Here is a 25,231-nt window from a genome sequence, read left to right on the forward strand (position 1 = left end):
AAGCCTATCACCACACACCAAACTCAAGTCAAAATGGTTCACAGATCTCAATATTAAACCAGAAATACTAAATCTATTGGAAGAGAAAGTAGGTAAAAACCTTGAGGACACCAGGGTAGGCAGAGAGTTCATGAACATAAACCAAATTGCACGTGAAACACTTGAAAGAATCAACAACTGGGATCTCATCCTACTCAAAAGTTTCTGCACGTCTAAAGAAATCACCAGCAAAGTAAAAAGAAGATTATCTTTCTTTATAGATGAGTAATACTCCATTGTATAAAAATACCACATTTTTAAAATCCATTCCTCAGCTGATGGGCATTTGGGTTGCTTCCAAGATTTAGCTATGACAGATTGTGCTGCTATAATCATGGGTGCGCATATATAGCTGTGATATGTTTTCAGTTCTTCAGGAAAAATACCCAGAAGAGGAATAGCTGAGTTGAATGAGACCTCTGATCCTAGTTTCGTTAGGAATCTCCACACTGATTTCCACAGCGGTTGCACCAGTCTACACTCCCACTAATAGTGGAGAAGTGTTCCTTTTCCCCCACAATCTCACCAGCATTTGTTATTGGTTGATTTCCTGCTGATAGCTATTCTTTCTGGAGTGAGATGGAATCTCAGTGGTGTTTTAATTTGTATTTCTATTGGTGGGGGAAAAGAGATAAGAAAGAAAGAAGATAGACAGATAGATAGATAGATAGATAGATAGATAGATAGATAGGTAGATAGATAGATAGAGATATATACATACAAGATAGCTAAGGTAAATTTACTACTGATTTCTATTGATTTATTGAAAGGAACAGTTCATGCCTAATTGTTTGATCAATCTTGCATGCCTATATCTGGTAATCTGTACAACTACTTTGAAGATAATAATATGCAGTATAACAACTATTAATAATTTCCTATCTTGTTTTGAAATTCTGTATCATTTTTATTATTTTTTCTCTTTAAAATAAAAAAAATAAGATGATGTGAGAGTAGAAGGGAGGCTGTTAGAGAAGAGGGAAGAAATCAGGGGAGGCAGAAGGGAGGATAAAGAGGGGAATAGAAGTTGAGTGTTAGTTAAGTATGTTGTATAGAGGTATGAAAATACCACAATGAAACCCATTATTTTGCATAATTAATGCACACTAATAAAAAAGTTCATTTCCTCACATCTTAGCTCTCTTGAAGAAAAGTAGTTTTTCTTCCTTTGCCACATGTTCTACTATTGATGATAAAATCATGCATATGGACATTCTTGAATTCTGGAAGAAGTATGTATTAATACTTTTCCTATTAAGCTTAATGTTTACTTCTATATTTTTCCTTTTCTCCCTGTTTTGGACACTATCTTCCTCTTGTTTTTACACACCATGACCTCACATTACTCAAGAAACTCTCAAATGCCCACCTTATGGTGTGGCCAAGGGCTTCAGGTTCAGAGAGGTCTGGGCTTTAATTCCATCTCAATTACTTCTGAACTGTGTGGATGTGGGCAAGTTACTTAGGCTCCAAGAGTCTTTGTTTCCAATTGTGTAAATAAGGATGAAATAAGATTGTGTACGTTAGCCAATTCTCACCCTTTCTTCTCTAATGTACTGCACATTTTCATCTTCATCCCTTCCCCTTCCTTCTAGCTTAGCATCAAGGAAGTGCCAGTGCAGCAGGTTTGCAGTCCAAAGGCCAGAAGCTTCTATAGAACAGGATGATCTGGTAAACCAGTTCAGAGGACATCAGGCTGAAGAAGTGTCTTTTGTATGAGGATGACCAGCCTTTTGTTCCATTCAAACCTTCAACTGATTGGATGAGGCCCACAAACTTTGTAGAGAGCCATCAACCCACTAGTTTAAATGTTAATCTCATCTACAAACACTCTCCCACAATAGTTTTGATCAGATATCTGTAGCCAAGTTAACATAAAATAACCCTGGTGGTAGAATCAGGCAAAAGCCACCTGAAAATGAATCTGGACTTAAAGTAGAAGGGTCTCTAAGTCCAGGGGAGAGCTTCCCAGGGTTGGGTGGATGCCCTGAAGCCAGTGGCAACTGGTGAGGACACATAAAAATAAATCAAACGCAGAGGAGCTGATGGGTACTTTCTAGACCAGAGTGCTGTGGTTCTGTAATTCTATGTTTGATATTGGTTTTATTTATTATGTGTCTTCCCAAAAGATTTGATTTTAGATTTTCAATGCCTTTCCAGTGCTACTATGCATGCAGTTCCCTTCAGAGAGAAGGATGAAGATAAAGAACACATGTTTCTTAAATTAAATTTTAGAACATCCAAGAGACTACTGAAAATCAGGGTGTCTTCCTCCTCCTTGTACGAAACAAAGCAAAAGTTTATAAACCTCTGCCTGGAATTCTCTCAAGATGCAGTTATTTATTTCTGAAGTTCATTAAAAAATTTCCTTCTGCTTCCAATTGATTATACTTCTAAATATAAACCCTGTTTCTCAACAGGTGTTTTCTCAGTGAGATCTTACCTAGAGACTCAGAATCAGTAGCCTCTTTTTTTTTAATCTCTTATAACAACCACTTACTCACCTAGTAAACTTCCTTATAACTCTTCACATCCTGGTATCATTTTTAAAAATTTATACTAAAGTATATGTGATGTAAAATTTACCATTTTAACCATTCTTGACTATATACTTCAGTGGCTGGGGTTTGCCTTCATCAGATCATCCATCTCCAGACCTTGTGCATCTTCCCAAACTGAAATTCTGCACTCCTCTTACCCAGACCCTAACAATGTCCATTCTACTTTCTCCTGTTTCATTATTCTCAGTACCTCATGTAAGTGGAATCACAATTTTTATCACTTTGAGTCTGACTTATTTCACTTTGCATAATATCTTCAAAGTTCCCGTATGTTGTAGCTTGTGACAGAATTGCATTTCTTCTTAAAGCTGACTAATACCTCATTGTGGGAATATATCATATTTTATTATTGGCTTGGTTTAACCTTTTGGCTATTATAAATAATGCTGTCATGAACATGGTCATACAAATACAGATGCAATGCGTAACAATGTTTTGATCAACAACAGATAGACCATATATACAGTAGTAGAATCATAAGATTATAGTGGAGCTGAAAAATAGCCTAGTGACACTATAGTCGTTGTGAGGTCATAGGGTAGTGCATTACTCACATAGTTGTGCTGATGCTCATATAAACAAACCCACTGTGAAGCCAGTCATAGAAAAGTATGGAATGAAGAATTATGTACAGCACACAATACTTGATAATGAAAATAAATGAGTAAATGACTCTGTTACTGGGTTATCTGTTTCCTATACTACATTTTTTACCATTATTTTAGCCCTTCTACTTACTAAGACACCCTTATTATAAAACATTGTGCCATAATACACTGGCAGTTGGCTTCATGTGTTTACTGATTCCATGAAGAGATTAACCTAAACTATCTAGGTTTGTGTTTCTCTAGATTTTTGTTTGTCTGCTTGTTTTTTATTAGTAGCCATTTCACTATGGTTTTGCTTTGCATTCCCCTAATAATTATTGACACTGTTCTGGCATCAATTTTTAAATTTATCTGATGGCTTGCATTGTCCACTTCATCCAGCAGGAGGTAAGCAGGAGGAATGTGTCTGACTTGTTCACATTCTAGCCCTGAGCCAGGAGCCCCGGCTGGCACAAAGTAGATACCCAACTGTTTGTTGAATGAATGAATGGATGAGTTTATTGGAGAGAAAAATTCAAATTCCAAATGTGGACTCCAAATTAATCTTCAGATACTCATGGGTTTTTCTACCTGAAAAAAAAATAATTAAATGTCACCTTCCCTACTCTGTGTTCCTTGGAAAATGAGAGAGAATGGTGGTTATACCTTTCCTCAGAAACAAACTACCAGGCTTAAGAAAATGTGACTGGTTCTTTCCAGCCTCTGGATTTGATAACTGATAAAACTGAAGTGAGTGTGCTATTTCAGTGACCAAATGAGATGTACTGCTACGCACTTGCACCACACAGATAGTAGTATGTGTTCAATAAGTACCTGCTGGTGAATAAGTGAATGGTCCTGAGAACATACAGATTGCATATGAGAAATGTGGAAGTCATTGGGACAAACGCTCCCTAAACAGTGGCTTTGGTAGGAAGTATAAACATCAAGATTAGTGGGTCACTCAGTCTTTTTTCTCCAAATAAGTAATCAATTTAGAAACTAAGTCTCTTGCCAGAGGCCCTGTGCTTTTTGCTTCTTTGTATATCAATCACCTGCAGAACACCAGAGAAGCCTGACCTCTATATGGGTTCACTCTACAAAGTATAAGGAAGGATTTTCCTATTTCTTCTGCTTATACAGCTCTAGAAGCAGTCCTGCTTATTTTGCAGCGGACGCCACTTCATGTTGTACCTGTTCTGCAAAATGCAAGAGGGTTAGCAGAATAGAAGTATTATCATTTAAATTTGTTCTAGTGTTTAAACAGAGAAAGTATGCTTTATGCCAACTGAGATTTCTGCTAGTTCTTGATAGACATTGCTGGAATGAAGTATTAATCTCTTTTGAGTAGATGTAGGCAACGTGTTAGGCTGTTTATCGCATGTCTCTGTTTTTTTAAATACATAAAAAGGGAACCAAGAAGTACCCCCAAAGCAATAAAGCTCTCTAGGCATCCAGGTATAGGGGGATGTGACATGTTTCCCCATTCAGTGATGGCGGCTGTTAGAATATCTGGCCTCAGAGACCAGTGATGGCTATATGAAGGACAGAGAATGCCTCCAATCAACAGTCTTTGCATCCCCTCCCCCAAAGGTGAGGCTACTGTAGACCAGACATAGGAAGGTGAAGATGATCTCATGAAGTTCCTAAGAGAATTACCTGACAAATACCCTGAGTCCTTTGGCTTGCTTCCTACAGAGAGGTATCTGAGAAAGAGCAGCCCTGTGTCATTCGCCTGACAAGGAAGTATTGGTTTCTATTTTTCAGTGTGTAATTCCTGTACCTTTTGCATCAGAATTAGGGATCAGGTTTACAATTTCCAAACCTCCACTCACAACCACCTCCTACCAAATCAGAATCTCTGGAGATAGGTAAAACTCCCAAATCCCATTTCCCAGAAAGGATGAAAAGCCTTTCTCAAAAACCTCAAGTTTCATTGGCTAGGAATAAGTTTCATATTCATGTCTTATGTGATTACTGGCCAGGAGAATAAGGTCAAGTGTTAAACCCATCATACTAAGGTAGAGAGAGTTCCCGTTCCCTGAGCTTGTGTCCTCAAAGGTGTGAATACTAGAACTAGGTTCTGTTGGTATGGAAAAAGAATGGTGTGGGTGGAGGTTGAGAACAGTAATGACCCCTGGTACCACCCCTTGGTTACTGGTAAGGGTAATGACTCATGTAAAGTATTGCCTTCCTTGCTTGCCATTTTAAAAATTTACTCAAGGTTTTTAGACCAAATACCCAAAATTTATTTTCCTTATTAGTATCCTCCTTAAGTCTAGAAAACATCAAAAACCAGAAAGAATTGACATTTGGTAGGAAAGTAAAAGAGATTACTCTTAGAAAAATTCAAAATGTCTTCAAAACACCTCCAGCCAAAGTCAGTGGAAACATAATGCATGCATCCTCTCATTCAATGAATATTTACAGAATATCTGTTTTATGTCAGGTGCTACATTTGGCCCTGTGGGTAAATCAATAAATAACACAAGCAAAAAGTGTTGCCCTGTCCTTAGGTGGCTGACTTCTCAGTGGAAGCAACAGAGAGTAAATAAATTAAGCAGGTAAATGGGGGAAATACTTGAAGGAATAAGTTCTATAAAGATAAATACAGCAGGCAGGGAAAAAAGGTTGTACTCTTGTGGGGATGTTACAGTTCTCAATAAAAGAGAAGTGGGATTGAGCCCCGCTGAAAAGAGGACATCTGTGCAAATACATGAAGAAATGAGCAGTGAGTCATGGGGCCACATAAGGGAGAGGAACCAGGCAAGACACAGCACATATAAAGTTTTGCCTTTAATTGGTGCACCTGGTTCATGGAACAAACGAAGGTTGAGTGACTGAAAGAAAATGGACCAAAGAAAGAAGGGTAGGAGATGAAAGAAAGGTAGAAAGCAGTAGGAGGGAAAAGCGTTCTTAGACCTCTTCAAGGACTCTTGTTTTCCTCTGAGATGGGAAGACATTGGGAGATTGAAAGCACAGTAGTGCTGTGATCCACTTTTCGTTTTAACAGGATCATTATGGCATTGCTTTGAGTACAGACTATAGAAAGATGAATGAGGAAACTATTGAACTGATTCAGGTGTGATACATTCAAGGTAATAGAAATGAACAAAAGAGTGCAAGTTCAGTTTCTGGCTTGAGTAACTAGAAAGGTGGAGTTACCGTCAACTGATCTCAACAGTGCTGTGGAAAAAGTAAGCTTGTTGGAGGAGAATTTATAGTTCATTGTGAACATCCTAATCATGCAGTATCTATTAGCATCCAAGTGCAGATGTTAGTGACTGGATGAACTAGAGATTATTCAGCATCTGCATGATATCTAAGGTCACAGAACTGGTTGAAATCACAAAGGGAGATAGATAAGGTCAGAATCTAAGTCTTTGACATTGTTTTTCAAGTATTTTGAATTCTACTTAATGTGTCAAACTAGTGGTGTTGTAGGACATAGAAAAATCAATGGGGAAATAGTAAACTTTTAAACTTTTCATTGATAATAATATGCTACAATGGAAGGACTTTGTCCAAGTTATTTGTAAACTTCCATCTTGAAGTTGATGGAGTTCATATTGGCTTGGATTCATTCAACCCAGAAATCTTAGCCACTATCCACTTAGCTTGTGTTTTAACTAATTAAGTTAAAAGTCAGGCACTTAAAAAATTGGTTAGGTGATTGTAAGTGACAAAGGAAGCTGCAAATCCTGGTGCAGCTCTTCCTGTACTCAAAGACCAGCATTTTGGTTTCTTCCAGAAATGCACCAGAGCCTAGGCAGTGGCCTTCAGCCAAAAGTAGAGACACAGTCAAGGAAGGAGCACTAGACACAGGAAGTAGAGTGAAGCTTCCCAGAGAAGCCAAAGCACAGTATACAAGAGTGAGGTTCTAGAGCAAAGTATCCCCGTGTTCTTATCCCACTGCCACCATTCACTAGCTATTTGGCTAGGAGAAATCCTGCTTACCTTTTCAGAGTTTTCTTTTCCTTTTCTGTAGAGTAGGAATAATAGTATCTATTTCATGGAAAAAATGGAATGGGATAATGATTGTAAGGCATTTCACATGATTGTTATTTTTGTTTCTAACATTTCCCTAAGTCTCAATTAGTTCAAGATGTTACAATACTTTCCCCATTAATGAATTGAAAGTCTACTGAATCAGACTATAATGTGCAACCTACAAAATGCTCCAGTCCAGTGATGAATCTTTAGAGCCTTCAATCATACACACAGCCTACGGCAGCATGCATGATGTAGGTTTTCCACCAACTGCCCTGGTCCCAACATTTGGTTATCTGGGTAGTGGTAGGAGAATTCTTGAGTTGCATTTAGCTCTGATACCACTAGGGGGCACTCCCAGAAATTAATTTTGAAACAGACTATAATTGGTGGGTGGACACAAAGAGTTGATACACTTATGCTTTGGAAGTGGACAGCTCAGTGAACTCAGTTCACAGCATCTTTGTCCTCTAACATGTATTATTTGATTGTAGAAATTTACTGAGTGAACTCCTTTGCCTGTGGGTCACATGCTTTGGTAAGATTCCATTTGTGAGGTAAGATTTCCATTTCCCAGAATTTCTGAATTCTGGGGCTTTTTGCCCCTCTGCAGTCCAATATAGCCCTGTGTCTTCATCAAGATATTAAATCAGGCAACTTACAACCAACTCACTTCCATAATTTTGCATTAACTTCTTCACCTTTTGTACCCTAAGTTTCTCATCCTGAGTGAGCTGCTGACACATGTTTCAGCCAAATTCAAGGCCAAAGGTTGTGGCTACAGAGCACGCTCATATTGCCTTTATTGACAAGGAACTTTGAATTGATGCTAAGTACCAGAGATTGATACAGAGCAGGAACAGCCATTATCCCTGAAGCAGTTTGTAGCACGGGTTAAAAATGATATTTGTGGGGATAATACACACTCTGTCCAGTTTCTAGTATATACCTCATTTGGATTATTATTATAGCTACTGAGTCATATCTGTACATGGATTTATAGATATGTATGAATACATATATGTGATATTCATGTACACATTTCTATACATGTGTACGTACTATATAATGTTACATTATAATGTTATTATAAAGCTATCTGAATGTAACCATCTGCCAGATAAATAGAGGCAATTTTCTTGAAAAAAATTAAGTTCTCAGCTGATTTGGGACAATGGGACTACTGTATCAACATATGACCATGGAAGAGTTTTAGCCTACCACTTATCACAAAGTATGTTGAAAAAATGAGTGAATAAATGGATGGCAGTTACTTCATGAATCAGGACAGAAATTAGAAAGAGGACGTAAGTAAAAAAAGGGGTTGGTCAATTCACAATAGCTAAATTGTAACCTTCTTAGGTGCCTGTCAGCAGATGAATGGATTTAAAAATTGTGGTAGATAAAAACCACAATATGGGTGGGACCCAGCAACCAGCCTGGGAAGAATTCAGGACTTGGCAACTGCCCTCACCAGAGGAATCCAAGTTGCTGGCCCCTTCCCCTGCATCCATGGGACCAGGTGACATGGGGAACACTAGCCACACAGTAGGACCCCAACTAGGGCACACCCAATGGACAGGCAAGACTAGTGAGATTGAAAAGTCTAAAATACAAGTCAACAGATGGTAAGTTTGGTGAACTAGCATTATGTTTAGGGACAAAGACACACGGAATAGAAGTAAGAGGGTGGGGCTGCCCCCTTTTAAAAAATCTTTTTTTAAAATGTAATTTAACTTTATCTTCTTTTTTTTTTGCTATATTACTTTCTTTTCCTTTTCCTTTTCTTGTTTTGTCAATTTGCTTTCCTTTTTTCCCCTTTTCTTTTCTCTTTTCTAAATGACAGGGGAGAACTCCAGCCACGGAAAACTAATCCCATACCCCAAGCCCAAAGACCAAGTTCAGATAATCCTTCAAATACTCCTTCCTTCTTTTTTTCTGCCTGCTTCTTTAGTGTCCCAAACCTTGCGTGATCAGCCTTTGTCCTCCAAACCTGGTCTACTTCCTTTCCAGTTTTCTTTGTCTTATACACTGTTCTCCCTAAATTCCCCACCACAGGGTAAAACCACTCTACCAAAGGGAAACACTCTGCATACAAACTCCTAATTTACGATTGGTTCTGTTATATAATTATAGACTTTACTCCTATGGTCTAAAGTACAAAAGCAATAGTTAAGACAGTTTGTCAGTTTCTAAATTGTGCTTGATGCTATTGTTATTGCTAATTGTACTGCTTTAGCTAGCATGTCATACATACGTGCTATAATCAGTTGTTCTCCGTTCTCTAACAATACCGAGAAGCTGTAGGGTAATAAGCTCACTGCAGCCCAACACCAAAGGACTGGGAACTGAGTGAAACGATACCAACACCCCACTCTCAATTAATTGGGAAGGTAGGATCTTAGGACAGTCACAAACTGAGAACCTCCTACATACAGAAGACATCCCTGCAAAACAGACTTTTCCTAGAAAGGCCTTGATACTAGTGATAGAGCTACGCACTAAAAAACTCACAAGGAGCATCACAGGAAAAAAATTTAAAATTTTTTGAAATGAAAAATAATCTATGTTCATTACAGTGATTGGCCTGTAGTTTTCTTTCTTAGTTGAGTTCGTCTCTGGCCTTGGTATTAGGGCAATGCTTGCTTCCAGGAATGAACTTGGGAGTATTGCTTCCTTTCAATTTCATTAAAGAGTTTGAAAAGTAATGGTACTAGGTCTTCTCTAAATTTCTTATGAAAAATATTAAATAAAATACTAGCAAACAGAATGCAGCAAATCATCAAGAAGATTGTACACCATGAAGATTATACACCCAGGAATGCAGAGATGGTTCAACATATACAAATCAATGAATGCAGTTCACCATATGAACAGAGCAAAAGACAAAAAGTCACATGATCATCTCAGTAGATGCAAAAACATGCTTTGATAAAGTCTAACACTCATTAATGATAAAAAAAAACCCTACAGAATAGATCAGAATAATCAGAATAGATGGTCTGTACCTCAATATGATAAAATTCATATATGACAAGAAAAGCCAGTAGCTAACATCATACTAAATGGACAAAAACTGAAAGCTTTTAATGTAAAATCAGGAGCAAGACAAAGACATCTACTATCACTACTTCTATTCAATATAATTCTAGAAACATTAGCTAGAGCAATTAGACAAGAGAGAGAAATAAAAGGAATAAGGATAGGAAAGGAAGAAGTGAAAGTGTCATTATTCACAGATGATATGATACTCTACAGAGAAGACCTCAAAAACTCCACCAAAAGACTACCAGATTTAATAAGAAATTTCAGTAGCATAGCAGAATACAAAGTCAACACTCAAAAATCAATAGTATCCCTGTAAACAAACAACAAACTCACTGAGAGAGAAATTAGGGAAACCACACTCTTCACAATAGCATCCCAAAGAAATGAAATACTTATAAATCAATCTAACAAAAGGAAGTAAAAGATCTATATACTGAAAATTATAGTACTCTGAAAAAGGAGATCAAAGAGGATATCAGAAAATTGAAAGATGTCCCTTGCTCATGGATAGGAAGAACCAACACTGTGAAAATGGCCATACTCTGAAAACTGTTATACAGATTTAATGAAATCTTGATCAAAATACCATTAGCATGCCTCACAGAACTAGAAAAAAACATTCCCAAAATTCATTTGGAACCAGAAGAGACCCAGAATAGCAAAAGCAATACAAAAGCAAGGCAGGAAGCATCACAATCCCTGACTTGAAATTATACTGCAAAGCTATTGTAATAAAATCAGCATGGGTACTGGCAAAAAAACAGACCTGAGGGTCAGTGGAACAGATAGAAGATACAGACATAACTCCAAACACATTCAGCCACCTTATCTTTGACAAAGGGGCCAAACATGTTCACTGGGAAAAAGAGAGCCCCTTTAATAAATGGTGCTGGAAAAACTGGCTTTCCACATACAGAAAACTAAAACTAGACCCATATCTATCACCATGCACTAAACTAAAGTCAAGATGGATCAAAGATCTAAATATTAATACCAAAACACTAAATTTACTGGAAGAGAAAATAGGTAGAAATCTTGAAGATGTAAGTGTAGGCAGAGAGTTCATGAACAAAACACAAACAGCACAGGAAGTACTTCAAAGAATCAGTAACTGGGATGTCATCTTATTAAAAATCTTTTTACATATCAAAAGCAATCACCAATAGAAGCTGAGTGTGGTGGTGCACACCTGTAATCCCAGCACTTGGGAGGCTGAGGCAGGAGGGTTGTTGAGAGTTCGAGGCCAACCTGTGCTACAAAGTGAGCTCCAGACCAGCCTGAACTGCATAGCAAGACCCTTTCGCAAACCACTCCCCCTGAAAAAGAAATCACCAGTAGAGTGAAAAGACAACCCACAGAATGAAAAAAAAATTTTAGCTAACTTTTCCTCAGACAAAGGACTTCTACCTAGAACATATAAAGAATTGAAAACCATCAGGTCCCCCAAATTCAAAGACCCAGTCCTAAAATGGGCATTTGAGATGAATATGCACTTCTCAGATGAAGAACTAAAAATGGCAAATAAATATACAAAAAATTGTTCAACATCATGGCCCATTTGAGAAATACAAATTAAAACAACACTCAGATTCCCTCTCACCCCAGAAAGAATGGCTATCATCAAGAAATCAGCCAATAACAAATGCTGGTGAGGCTGTGGGGAAAAGGAACCCTTCTCCACTGTTGGTGGGAGCATAGACTGGTGCAACCACTGTGGAAATCAGTGTGAAGATTCCTCCAGAAACTAGGATTAGAGGTCCTGTTCAACCCAATTATTTCCCTTCTTGCTATTTTCCCGGAAGAATTAAAAACATCATACACAGTGATATATCTGCACCCACGTTTATAGCAGCACAATTTATAACAGCTAAATCTAGGAAACAATCAAAATGACATCAACTGAGGAATGAATAAAAAAGATGTGCTATTTTTATACAATGGAGTATTGCTTAGCTATAAAGAAGGATAAACTTGAGGTTTTCATAGGTAAATGAATGCAACTAGAAACCATACTCATAAGTGAAATAAATCAGAGTCACATGTGTAAACATCATATTGTCTCCCTGGTAAAAGAAACTGAAAGAGTAAATAAGATACAAAAGGTACAATATATATAGTGAAAGGAGAAGAAATTGCTCAAGAGGAAAAGAACAACTGGAATGGGGGAAAAGAGAAAAGAAAGAAGAGATATAGATAGATAGATAGATAGATAGATAGATAGATATAGATATTAGCTAAGATAATTACACTGCTAATTTGTATTGCCTCATTGAAAAGTTTGTGCTTACATTGTTTTATATGTTTTTCATGCATACAACTTGTAATCTGAGCAACTATTTTGAAGATAAAAAACACAATGAAGTATTATTCAGTCACGAAGAAGAATAAAATAACTACACCTGTAGGAAATTGGATGGAAGTGGAAATCATCAGGTTAAGTAAAATGCACTAGACTCAGAAAGACATATGTTATTTGCTTTCTCTCATACAAGATGTGATCAAAAAGGATTAAAATGTGCTATGTGCGTGCACTAACTTCCCATGATAAATATACTCACTATGCATTGCAAATATGTACTAATAAAAAAATTTAAAAAGAAAACTATTGTGAATGTTCAAATTAAGAAAATTATTACTGTAAAAACACATTGCCTTCTTTCTTTTCTCTCTACACATGTGGGTTTGATTTATTTTACTTTTGAGTATGGTGTCTAGCTGTGACCATTTACCTATAAAAGCCTGGAGTTTGTCTTTCTCTGTAGCTGAGTAATACTCCATTGTATGAAAATACCGCCTCTTTTTTATCCATTCCTAGGGTGGTGGGCATTTGGGTTGTTTCCAAGATTTAGCTATGACAAATTGTGCTGCTAAAACATGAGTGCACATATATCACTGTGATATGATGTTTTCAGTTTTTCTGGAAATATACCCAGAAGGGGAGTAGCTGGATTGAATGGGACCTGTAATCCTAGCTTTTGAAAGGAGTAAGGGCAATACATGATATAGATTAGATAGAGATAGAGATAGAGATAGAGATAGATATAGATATAGATGATATAGATATAGACAGAGGTTGATAGAGATACAGATGTAGATAGAGATAGAAAGATATATAGAGATGGAGATCAAGATGGAGGAGATGCAGGTCAAGATGGAGGAGATGGAGGTCAAGATGGAGGAGATGGAGATCAAGATGGAGGAGATGGAGGTCAAGATGGAGGAGATGGAGATCAAGATGGAGGAGATGGAGATAGAGATAGAGATAGATACAGGCATGCACAAAATAGCTAAGATAATTGTATACTAATTTCTATCAGTTTATTGAAAGGAACAGTTAATACTTAATTGTTTGATCAATTTTGCCTGCCTATATCTGGTAATTTGAACAGCTACTTTGAAGATAACAATATGCAACATGACAACCATTGTTAATTTCCTATCATTTTCAAATTTTGCATCATCTTTGTTTTTTCAACACTCTTTAAATTTAAAGAAAAAAAAACCACATTGCCATTCATCCCCCTCAAACTACTTACTCTTGATTCAAACACACTTATCCCATCATCTTGCCACTTTCTGAAACAATTTACTTTTATGGCAATTTCTGTCAAACAAAAGCATGATGTGTCTTCCTCCACCTTATTCACAGGACCTAGCACCATGTGACTTCTGGTTCTTTTTCAAAATCAAAATAAGCATGAAATGTAAATGTTTTTAATTTATTCAAGACATTGAGACAACCACCACAATGCAACTGCAACTACAGGTATGAAGGAGGATTTCTGAAAACTGCCTCAGAAACTGTCAAGAATATGAGATAACTGCATTTGAAATAAGGGGGAGTATTTTGATGGGGATTTATGGCAAAGTGGTCCTTTACTGTAATTTTTAAAATTTAAACATTCACTGTAGTTTTCGATAGCACCTCATACGTGAAATCTGGAAAAGGGAAGGAAAGAGGGCCTAAAAGTAAGAAGTGGACTATTAGAGAGCAAGTGAGAGAAGTGAGAGAGACATCTAACAGTTAAGGTGCGTTGTCAACTTGATTGGCTTAAAAGTCATGCAGAGGTTTACTAAAGCGCACTTCTGGGTTTGTCTGGGTGGATCATGTACGTTATGATCTTCAGGTCTTTATCTTCATTCTCCCCTTTTTGTGACTCTCTGCCTCCTGATTGCCACTAACCAAACATTTTCACTCTTGCCATGGCCTTCTGCCACGAAGGTCCTGCTTGAGAGCCAGCTGACCATGGACTGAATTCCCTGCAAGTGTGAGCCGAAGACAACCTCTTTGTGTCTCAGGGACATGTGAGAGCTGAATAATATGGGGGGGGGGGCAGTGAAAAGTATGTTACATACATGTGCAAATCTGCAAAATGAAACATTCATTTTAGAGCTAAAAATATTTTAAGAACACAAAAGAACAATAAAATCAGCATTAATTACAGTAAAAAAATGTAAATGAAAAAGGGGTGCATTGAGAAGATGGGAATTATGCAAAAAGAATTTTTTCTGTGGGACTTGTTTAGCCAAAAGCTGACTGGAAGTTGGCTAGTAGAGGACTTTTAAACTATGATCAGGTCGTCTTCCCTGGATTTCAGTCCCGGCCCAAAAAGAGAGTTATTTCTATTTGTATGTGATTTTTTTTTTTTTGAGTGTATTACAGGACATTTTTCTCATACATGTCATCCAGTACTGGAAAGACTGCCCTTACATGATTCTTACTTCCCAATGGAAATGTATTCATCTTTGTGAGCAAAGTAATCCACTGTCACTGAAAATTACTACTTACCAAGTAATCAATTATAAGTAAGTCACTTATAGATTAATGAGCAATTAATGTTAACAGTATTCCTTACCACTTTGGTTGCTTCTCAAATACTATTTTTGCTTTTTTCTTTCTTTAGCATTTGCCATCAGGGTTCTGGTTCTTATATCACGCTAATGCGTTCCTTGGGCTGAACTGAACAACATGTTTAGTGAGTCAAGCTCCCTGCCAACTTTCCAGGAAATAGAGCCATAGATCACCCCCTAAATGATACTGACAGCAAAAGTCATCTTTTTGTATGACTTAGAAGACAAAAGTTGTAGTTTATTTTAAAACATATCAACAAAGTTTAATTGTGGTGAAATCATACTAAAGAATCAATTTAAAATGTGTGTTTGGGAAAATGTTGAGGAATTCCTCCGTATGGCATATTAATGAAAGTGGTATGGTTTGGAATAACCAATATACCCAAGGATCTTATGCAGAAACTTAATGCAGTTAATTCTCAGTAATGAATAATAAAAACTATATTGTTTGTGCCTGAAGACCTGATATATGAGTTGAGCAGGGAAAACTTTTGTTAGTTTTATGTTAGAATGTAGTGGAAACTTTTGTTATATGTGTCTTCCTTGAAGATCATCCACTGCTTTTAAAAGAAGAATCTGTCTCTTACTGTTTTGAGTAGTTTTTCCTCTCTTAATAGATACATAATTTTGCCCTGGTTTTTTGACTAAATGGAAATGGTCCCAGGATGCCTGTAATTTTGTGAACTTTAGATTGCAGATTCTACATAATTCAAAGAACAGTCATGAAACCCCACTCTTTCACTTGGATTCTGTGAATTGCTGAGGCTTGTGGAGTGCAAATGATGTCAGTGTAATGTCCTAAAGGTGTGCTCTCAGGCCAGAATTCTGCCCTAGGTTACATGATCCACCCAGTAACAGGAGCAATGCACTCATGACACAGGGCTGTGGCCCTCATTGTTTTAATTACAGAGCCGCAGCATGTGGGTAAGAAACTTGGATTTGACAGCAGCAGAAGAAAGAAGATATTATACGCCTTCAGTCAGCTTTGCACTAGCAGACCCTTGAAGGGAAAATGTGAATGAAAGAAAGAGGATGCAAATAGCAAACAGCAAATAGCAAGATCCCTATTTCAATATAATTTGGAGAAAATGACTGATTTGAATTGGTCGTGTTGCCAGGAGAGATGACTCAAGGCTTCCAAACAAGAAATGGAAATCAGAAGGACGCCTGGAGCCTGAAAGAAGAACAAATTGTGAAGCTATGATTGACTGTACGGCTTCAAAATCAACTGTACCAAAGATAAGTTTGGATTGTTGCCCAGAACAGGGCTGAATGGTGATGTTCATTTAGGTCCTGACTGTTGAAACAAAATAAAATGTAGTAATTGTGCTCTGTTAGGTATACAGACGTGTTAATGCTCTCCAATTTCCCTTACTGGGGATCTGGTGTCACTTTCCCTGTCGCTCCTATTTCATGCTTCAACGGTGTGTATTATTGCTGTTCTGGACGCTTACTGAATGCCAGGTTTTTGGCAATGAAGTAGGATCCAGGTGAAAGCATCCTTCTCATGCTGCATGTGTGTTGTAGATGGCTTGGAAAGCGGCTTTTCAGTTTGGAAATCACTTCTGTAATGGACAGTTTCAGCCTCAGATAATGTACATCTTTATCCTCAATCACCCATTGAGATGGTTGCTCAACTGACTAATGAATCTCAGCCAGTTAAGTCCCAAAACGCTTCCACTCTGGCCACTAGCTATAGACTGTTTCCACAGACTGCAGATTTGTACACTGACCTTTGCTTCTCTTAGGAGGGAATGTGTTTTATTCACTAGTTTTTTGTATAGAACCCATTTTTGCCATTAATTTATCAGCTGAATTTTGTGATAATCTTTTTGATAAGACAACAGAGTTTGATTCTCTCCGAAGCTCAGCTCTAGTGATGTTTTATTTTCTCATTGGTAACTATAGTACACAGAAGAATATATCCCACCCTGTGGCTCCTAGCAGATTTAGCCTAGAGATTTAGGAAAATTTCCAGCCTGCTTGTACAGTGGCCCAACTCTATGATACAAATGACTTCTAAACAAACATTTTCTATACATTAACTTAGAAAAACAACAGCAAAACCAAGAAGGGAGGACCCAAAAAAGGAGGGACAGAAGGACATTTGATTTTTCCACTCCTTTTTAGTTTCTTTACCTGAGTCAGATTTTGATAATGTTAAACCCTCTCCTGTCTATTCACTGTTTACCACAAAATCTTTAAATTTCAGTAGCTATTTAAGTAGCATTTTTTCAGCTGTCAAAATGGACAAAAAGTGTTGTGAAATGTATGATAAATTAACAGTCTGTCTGGCTGTCCGGTCTCTTGGTGACTATAGTATAGACCTTAAGGCAGAGTAGTCTACAACTGCTAATCAGGAAGGCATCTTCGAGGATCTGACTTGCTAGACATGAGCCACCAAGACTTGGCACTGACTGGAACTCAGAAGAGTCCGTGTTTGCTTGCTTGCTTCCTTACAATCTGCATCTTTTCCTTGGTTGCTCCATGACCTTTGTAGCCACCCATATGTTAAACAGTTTCACACTTTGAAAATGAAGGTGGGGAGCAATGAGGGATGAAATTATTTTGTGAGGCTTGGCACAATCCTGTATTTGAAATAAGCTATGTGCAAGCTGTGTCTTTGGGAAGAACACGTGCAATTTAGTTTTTGATCTTCATTTTATAGACGGACATAAGTACTACAAGGCCTGTTTTGATTATACAATTAAAAACAAATGTGTTCCAATACCATAGGACTGTACCCTGTGTTGACTAGGTTGGTGAGCAACAGCTCTCGTTAGGATCATGGTGATCTAATGACTTTGATACCCCATCTTCAAGTTTGCCCCACGTTCCATCTGTGGTTTGGGGCCCTCACACGTTGTCATACCAGCGTGTAGGGCTTTAATGTATGCTTGGCTCCCTGAGAGAAACAACCGAAAACCATTTTTTTTTAATGTTTCTCCCAGTCTCCTTCTAACTGCTTTGCCTAACAGTTACAATTATAGGATTATGGTTTCAGAATTACAATTTGAGACTTTTTCAGAAATGAGGTGCTCATGACTATTCGGGTTAAAATGTTTTTAGCTGCAAGTTAACAAGAGACAAAATTAAAGCAACCCAAGTGGTAAAGATTTACTTTTCACGTTGCTTAGCCAGAAATCTGGAGGTAGTATGTCAGGCGGGGTTGATTCAGCAGCCACACCATGTCGTTGAGATTCGGGTCCTTTGCATCTTTCTGTTCCACTCTCCCTAGCTCGTGGGCAATGATAGTTCCCTTCCTGCTGGTGCACAGGCATCTCATGGAGCCAGGACAACATCCAGCAAAGAAAAGGGACTTTCCTTTTCTTTATAGCGAAGTTCCATAACTTCCAGTATACATTTTCCTTGGTCCAGTGTGCTAATTTTGCATTAAATGCCCATGCTTAACCCATTCACAAGCAAAGACTAGGATTACCATGACTAGCTTCTCCCACAGGTGAGAAAAGTTCTCTGCTCAGGCAGTGAGATGGTGAATATCTGAACTGCGAGAACAAATGGGACATGGGTGATGGATATATTGGGTCAGTAACCGACAGTGCACCTCACTGACATTTTAGGTAATAATGGTTTTAATTTTAATGTTAATGTTTCTGTGCTTTATTGTATTACCCAAGTAAGTATTAATTATCTTTGTCCACAGTGACAGAATTATCCTGGTATGCTTTTTACAGACAAAAATTTATCTTGGGGTGAAAAGTTTATCCTAGAGTCTTCTTTTCCCCATTCCTATACAACTGGAAAACACACAGTCACCAATCCAAATGTTTTCACAAAAACAGCCTTATTCATCTCAGTTCACTGCTGTCAATTATGTAGTTAATATTTTACATTTTATATTATTTTACAGCAGAACTGAATTGAAATGTAAGTAGAGACCTGGTTTTCAAATGTGTTTTCTGCTTCTTCCTGAAATAAGAAATGACAAAATATTGTTGCATATTATTGCATAATCACTTTGTGATTAGTAATAACTGTCCCGAAGTTTTTATTTTATTTCAGGGTGCGTGTGTTTCTCAGTGGTAAAATGCTTGCCTACTATTTGTTTGGTCATGGGTTTGATCCCAAACATTACAAGGGTGGGGGGGAGCTTTATTTCAAGAAAAATTTCTGTTATATAATCACTGAGTGGTCAAGGACATAGACTATGAGATGGCTAAAGAACTTAACTCAGTCATTGGAACCCATTTGGCAATAATCTGACAATAGGCTTCATCTGCAAAATGAGGAAATAATCATACAAAGTTGATTGTATATCAAAATATACAATGATATACAATGTAATTTAAATATATATTATATATCAAAATATGCAATGAATATTTAAATTAAACATTTTATTTGTAGTAAATGACACATTACCATCAGTTCGCCTCCCCCTTGCTTTGAACACTTTTATCCCATTGCTCTTTCCACTTTCTAAACCAGTTCTAGAAGTCCTCTTTCATGAGTGTCCTTATGAAGTGTGATCAAAAAACTTGGTGAATAGTACTTCCAAGTGTCATACAACAGGAAGACAGTCTAATAAAGATTATAGCATGTCTTTATCCACTTTGTTCTCTGAATCTAGTGCCATGTGAGTCCTGGATACTCCCCAAAATCAAAATGACTGCAAAAGTTAAAAATTTTGAGTCATTTCAGAACATTAAAGCAGCCACAACAATGCCACAGAAGATATTCACTGTACAGGACTTCAAGAACTGCTTCAGAAAGTGGCAAGAATGAAGTAATAAAGGTGTTCCAAGTAAGGGAGAGTATTTTGAGGCAGATGAATAGCAATGTGACTTTCACTGTAATGCATTTTTATTTAAACATTTACTGTATTCTTATCACACCTTGTACCCACTTCGAAGACTTGCTGTAAAATTTGAATAATATTAATTAATATGTGTATATACTATGTATATATTCATACTTACAGCAGCTAATACACAGAAATCATCCAACACCTTTTGACTATTTTTACCTATTATAATGTTAATGAAAATCCATAAATATCTACATTAATGCTTTCATATGCAAGATAGTTTCAAATCAAACTCACACCTTTCAGAAATAACTAGTCTGGAGAACAAAATATAAGGTGTGTCATATAATTCATACTACAGTTTCATGAAAAGTCCCGTGCCTCCAAAGATTTTTCCTCTTGGCTCAATGCAGGTCAAAACTTAAAAGCACAGTGACGACTTAACTGTCTATAAACACTCAGAATTCCACTATCCATACATCTAGTTAGGCAACCAAAGGCAGCAAGCAATCCACCTCTCAAGAACCAGGAGGAAGCAGGTTAATTAGGTGTCACTTCCTTGATTATTGTCCTGGAAAGCTATATGCTCTCTATACAAGCTAAAATTACATGAAGTCAGAATGAGCATTGCATGTGAATATAGGCATCCATTCTTTAACAAAAAAAAACCTATCTCCTTCATAAAATATTTACATTTCCTTTTAAAAAATCTGTATATCATGTTTTGCAATAAGGAAACTTTCAGTAAGTATCTCGTCTTAGAGAAATAGCTTGCCAGCTTGAGCCCTGCTTACATTCTCCTGGCCATATTTTGTGTGTAACTCTTAATTAATTGTGGAAAACTCTCCTATGAGAGGACATGGTAGAGGAATCCTACAAGAAGCACTTTGAGACCATGAAGTCTAATTTCTGAATCTAGGACCCTGTGTTGCAGGTAGTCAGTCCAACCCTCATTTAAATAAACTAGAATTTTTTTGAAATATTTCCAGATATCTCAGCAGCAGTAAATACCAATATTTGAAGAGTCCCGAGGTAATGAACCTCAAAGGATTCCTGACAGCAGAGTCACACAGCACCAAATCTCTCTTCTTTTTCTTGCTTCTTTGTCTCCCTAAATAGTGACTTCCTTCTCTTGGACACTGCAGATTAACTTTCTGCAAATGAGGGAAAGCACAGCCATCATTGATATTCTACTATGATAGCTTAGGTGACTATGAAGAACAAGACTGACCCTTCCATTTCCAATTCCAAACTCGTGGAGAAAGACCCTGATAGGCCTAGTTTGGAGTAGATGAGCTCGCACAAAGATGTAGAATGCCCCCTGGATCCATTTGAATAAGGTGCCCAGTCAACCCCAGCCTACAATCTGTATCATATTGTGCTAATATGTTGGTTCCAGTGGTTGAGAAAGACCGGGTGTGGCATCCTCTGCAGAAGCGGTCCTGGCTTGACTTTTCCCTAGATGCTTATTGCATGGGTGCATTGGGAAGACAATGCAAGGAAATAGATGGTTCTCACTGTCCTTTTGCCATTAAAGTCTGCCTGTGACCCCTGAGAATTTCCAGCTCAGAGTGTTCATTTACACTTAGGAAATCCAGAATGGAGGGAAGGGCTTGGTGTTGGACGTGAAAGGAGCAAGCAGAGGGACGGGAAAGAGGGCACAGCAGCGAAGCATCACCAATATGAAGCAGAGGGCTCTGGACCTCCCACTTCTTCACAGATTAAATCCTTATGCTTCTCCCAGCCGCCTCTCTCTTCTCTCCTGCCTTACACCTCTTTTTAATATTTTCTCCCATCACGTTTAAAATGAAGTCCTTCTGTTTTACTTACAAGACGTTAGTTCTCTTCCAGAGAAGCAGTACAATACTTGAGGCAAAAAAAAAAAAACCCAAAAAAACAGAACTGAATTAAGACAGAGTTTTTCCCTGCAGAAAGGTGCTGTATACATATGTCTTATCGTTCTTTTGCTTAGAAGACAGTTTGAGGGTGAAATAGATTGACCTTCAGGGCCATCCAGTCCATCTTTGCTGTGTTCATATACCCAATCTCTGCTATCAGGTCATCCAAGCTGTTGATTACTTACCAAACCAGAACTCACCTCTTTTAAGAAGAGACCATTCTATCTTTAGACAGTTCTAGTGAAGTGCTACTTCTATTAAGCTCCAATTGGCTGAAAAAAAATCTGTCCTTTCTTGTAGCTTCCACCTATTGGTCCAAGTTCTACCACCTAGAAACAGAAAGTTCTAATATTATTCTTTCATGCTTGCCTTTCCAGTTCATGTCCACCTCATTTCTTCCGACGGTCGTTCTCCAGGTTAAGCCACTGTTCTTCCTGTACCTCTTCTCTGTCTTACAGGATTTCAAGTCCCTCTGTTAATCTGAGCACTATGTTTAATAAACTTTACTCAATGTTCCTCTTCATCCCCTCCCACAAATAACTGGGCAGAATCTCCCAGATAGGAAAACAGGAGCACAGAAAGAGCATCATTAATAACCTCTTTTAATAGAGATATCGACCTTCTATTCAAGAAAATCACATTGACCTTTTTTGAAAGGCCAAACTTATGCTTAGTCTCTCTCACGCTAAAAGTTAAATAGTTAATTTATAATGAATTTTAAATAATAAAAAGGATTCAAAATTTACAAGTGTCTGGAGGAAATAAGTGTTCATGTGAGAATGTCAAGCATCAGTAGTTAAAATTGGAGTGACAGTGGGGTTGGAGCAATTCATGAATTCCTATAACTCTTCAAATCCCATGTGTGCTTTACTTCCTATTGAAATACTGACATGATCCAATAAGTCAAAAATATTGGGAAGACTAAATCCATACTAAGGGATCATTTGATTCTTTCCTTTCTCATTATAAAATACCTAATGTATTTAATGATTTTATATCATAGTATACATATATAAAGGGCTCTAGGATAAGAGCCCCAGGGAGCACCCTACCTTTCAAGAGCTAACAATTTAGAAGCTATAAGAAAAGTCCTTTGCTACCTTCACTGAAAGAAGCTGTGTATCAGGAAAGCAAGAGTTACCACATTAGATTTCATCACCTTGTTAGCCTCAAAAAAGTTCAGTCTAGTGAGTTCAGATATAATTCTAACCCCATTTGGTTACCAACAGGAAAGAAATTCAAATCTGTAGACAATTTGAAACTGTATCATGCAATGTAGGAAATAAATTCAAGATTCATTAGAGCAAGAATGTTTAACTTCATCTATACTATGTTCACATTTAGCAAGTTACTAAAGAGATCCCAGTCTCAGTACCAATTATGCCTCTTCTGAATATCATGTTAATAAATAAAGAGGACATATCTTTACTTTAGGATAAAAGAAAAACTTCATGATCCTTGCAGTACATTGGATAATCGGGAAAACTTCAGGCTTAGTTGTTCTCTCCATATACAAAGGCAGAATTACCTGTTCTCCGATTGCCTTACTTATACAAAAGTTTTCATTTCTCCAACAGGTTGTTTGGCTTCTACAAGGGAATTCTGCCACCCATCTTAGCAGAAACCCCCAAAAGAGCAGTAAAGGTAAGGACTGTGTGCCTTCTCGCCAAGGGAAAATAAGGTGCAGTGATAGCTTCAGCATTAAAATACCCCCCAGTAAACAAGGGGACACTAAGGTGACCTAAACATAAAACACTAGAATTTGTAATGCAGAAATTACAGCACAATTTTTATTGTAATCAAGATTTGGCCAATCCCTCAAATATGTATACTGGCTTGTAGATTGTTTTTCAGGTAAAAGTACTCCCTTTTAATGAGGAAATTATACAAAAGCACAGTGGTGAATGAAATTCATGTAATCAAACCACAGAAGCCACAAAATAGCTTGGACCTTTTCTCAAAGCAATTCAGAAATTTTCCTTTGGAGCAATAATTGTTGAAGGGGAGAGGTAGAAAAACCTTCCTGCCTAAGTAATTTCCATTTTATGAAATACACTGTATTTCTTTGTATATGATTACTGTATAGCATATTTGCTTGGCCTGTGAACTTTATTTTCCCCTGGTCTCCCCTGTTAAAATTCTCTGTTCCGGTGCTTACAGGATTATTGTCTCCACTGTCCTGATTTCTATTTCTTTAACCACATGAGTGTGGAAGTTTATGTATTTCTTGCCGGTTCAGTATCTGTAAAGGACTAGGGAAATGGGGCAGAACTTCCACAGATGAAAGAACTACATCTGCACACTTTTCGTACATTCTCAAACAAAAATCCTGATTACAGTGGGTCTGACTGGCATTGCTCCCCTGCCCCCCAACACTGACAGCACCAAATATGGCTTTGACTTTACATAAAAATAACAGACTCGATGACTTCCTTTCCAACTTTCTGTCATGTTATAATGACATAAAGCCTTTTTCATATATATTACTGAATTTATATTCCCAATATTCCTGAAAGGCAAGAAGGAACAGCTTAAATACTTTTACTGAATAAGTCCAGGGCAGGAGGGACTGGGCTGAAAATTATAGTGAAATAACCGACTGTATATACAAACACTGACTTTTTACATTACATAAAAAAGTAATTTAATAGAATATAATTCAGATCTGCAGTTCAGAAAACAAACCTTTAAAACATACTTTCTCTATAGATCTTTCTCTCTCTCTTTGTTGCAAAAGTTTTTATGATTTTTATATTATTACTTGAGTACAAATTTCATTATAAGGATCTGAATCACTGTAGAAAATCTGGAAAAAGTTCACCACAGTACACAAAAGGGCTGAATTGAATTATGAAATGGCTTCACTTGATAAAAGATTGCCCGAGTAAACAGATAGAACAGAGCTCTTGCTCAAAAGGAAAGTCACTTTGTCTCCGTGGAATAATATATTCATTTGTGCAGTGTTTTACATGTATAAATAAAGTAAATTATAATTAGTGTTTCCTGGAATATGTTTTCTTAATACTACATATTGGAGACATTTTAAACTATAAGAGGACTAAGGTTTATCAAAATTGAAGAATCTTTTGCAGAGAAAAAAGTTGAACTTTACAAAACTAAGTTAGTCTGTACAAAAAAAAAAAAAAGCAGTGCTCTGTGCCAGAACAATGGTTAACAGATGAACTTTTGGGCAACTGGATATGGTGTGTGAGTCCCAGACATCTTGTTTCAAGTAGATTTTACCTTAAAATTATGGAGACATATGGTAAGTGTGTTGCCTTTTTTAAGTACAACTTGGAGTTAAGTGTATCTTTGCCAGATGGATAGCACTAGTTTTTCAACACAATGTATGAAAACATTAACTTTATAGATATTTATCTTAGAATTGTGAGGAAAGCAATTACCTGATTCTAATGATTTCATACATCATAAACTGCTTCATTGTCATCCAAGTTTACTTCAGAAAAAAAAATTCTGAGACTGTGTGGT

The 25,231-nt window shown here is 37.3% G+C and overlaps 1 protein-coding gene across 4 annotated transcripts in view; it reads left to right on the forward strand.

Annotated features, from left to right (window-relative positions):
• Slc25a21 (solute carrier family 25 (mitochondrial oxoadipate carrier), member 21) overlaps positions 1–25,231 on the forward strand; it is a 472,151-nt gene that overhangs the window by 398,807 nt on the left and 48,113 nt on the right. For all 4 annotated transcript variants that reach the window (XM_013510365.1, XM_005376906.2, XM_013510366.1 and 1 more), the window contains one exon: positions 23,320–23,386. In XM_013510365.1, coding sequence (XP_013365819.1) covers positions 23,320–23,386 — 67 coding nt within the window. The remainder of the gene's footprint in view (positions 1–23,319; positions 23,387–25,231) is intronic.

The sequence above is a fragment of the Chinchilla lanigera genome, unplaced genomic scaffold (assembly GCF_000276665.1).
Source record: "Chinchilla lanigera isolate Chin_1 unplaced genomic scaffold, ChiLan1.0 scaffold00008, whole genome shotgun sequence".
In the NCBI taxonomy this organism is placed as follows: Eukaryota; Metazoa; Chordata; class Mammalia; order Rodentia; family Chinchillidae; genus Chinchilla; species Chinchilla lanigera.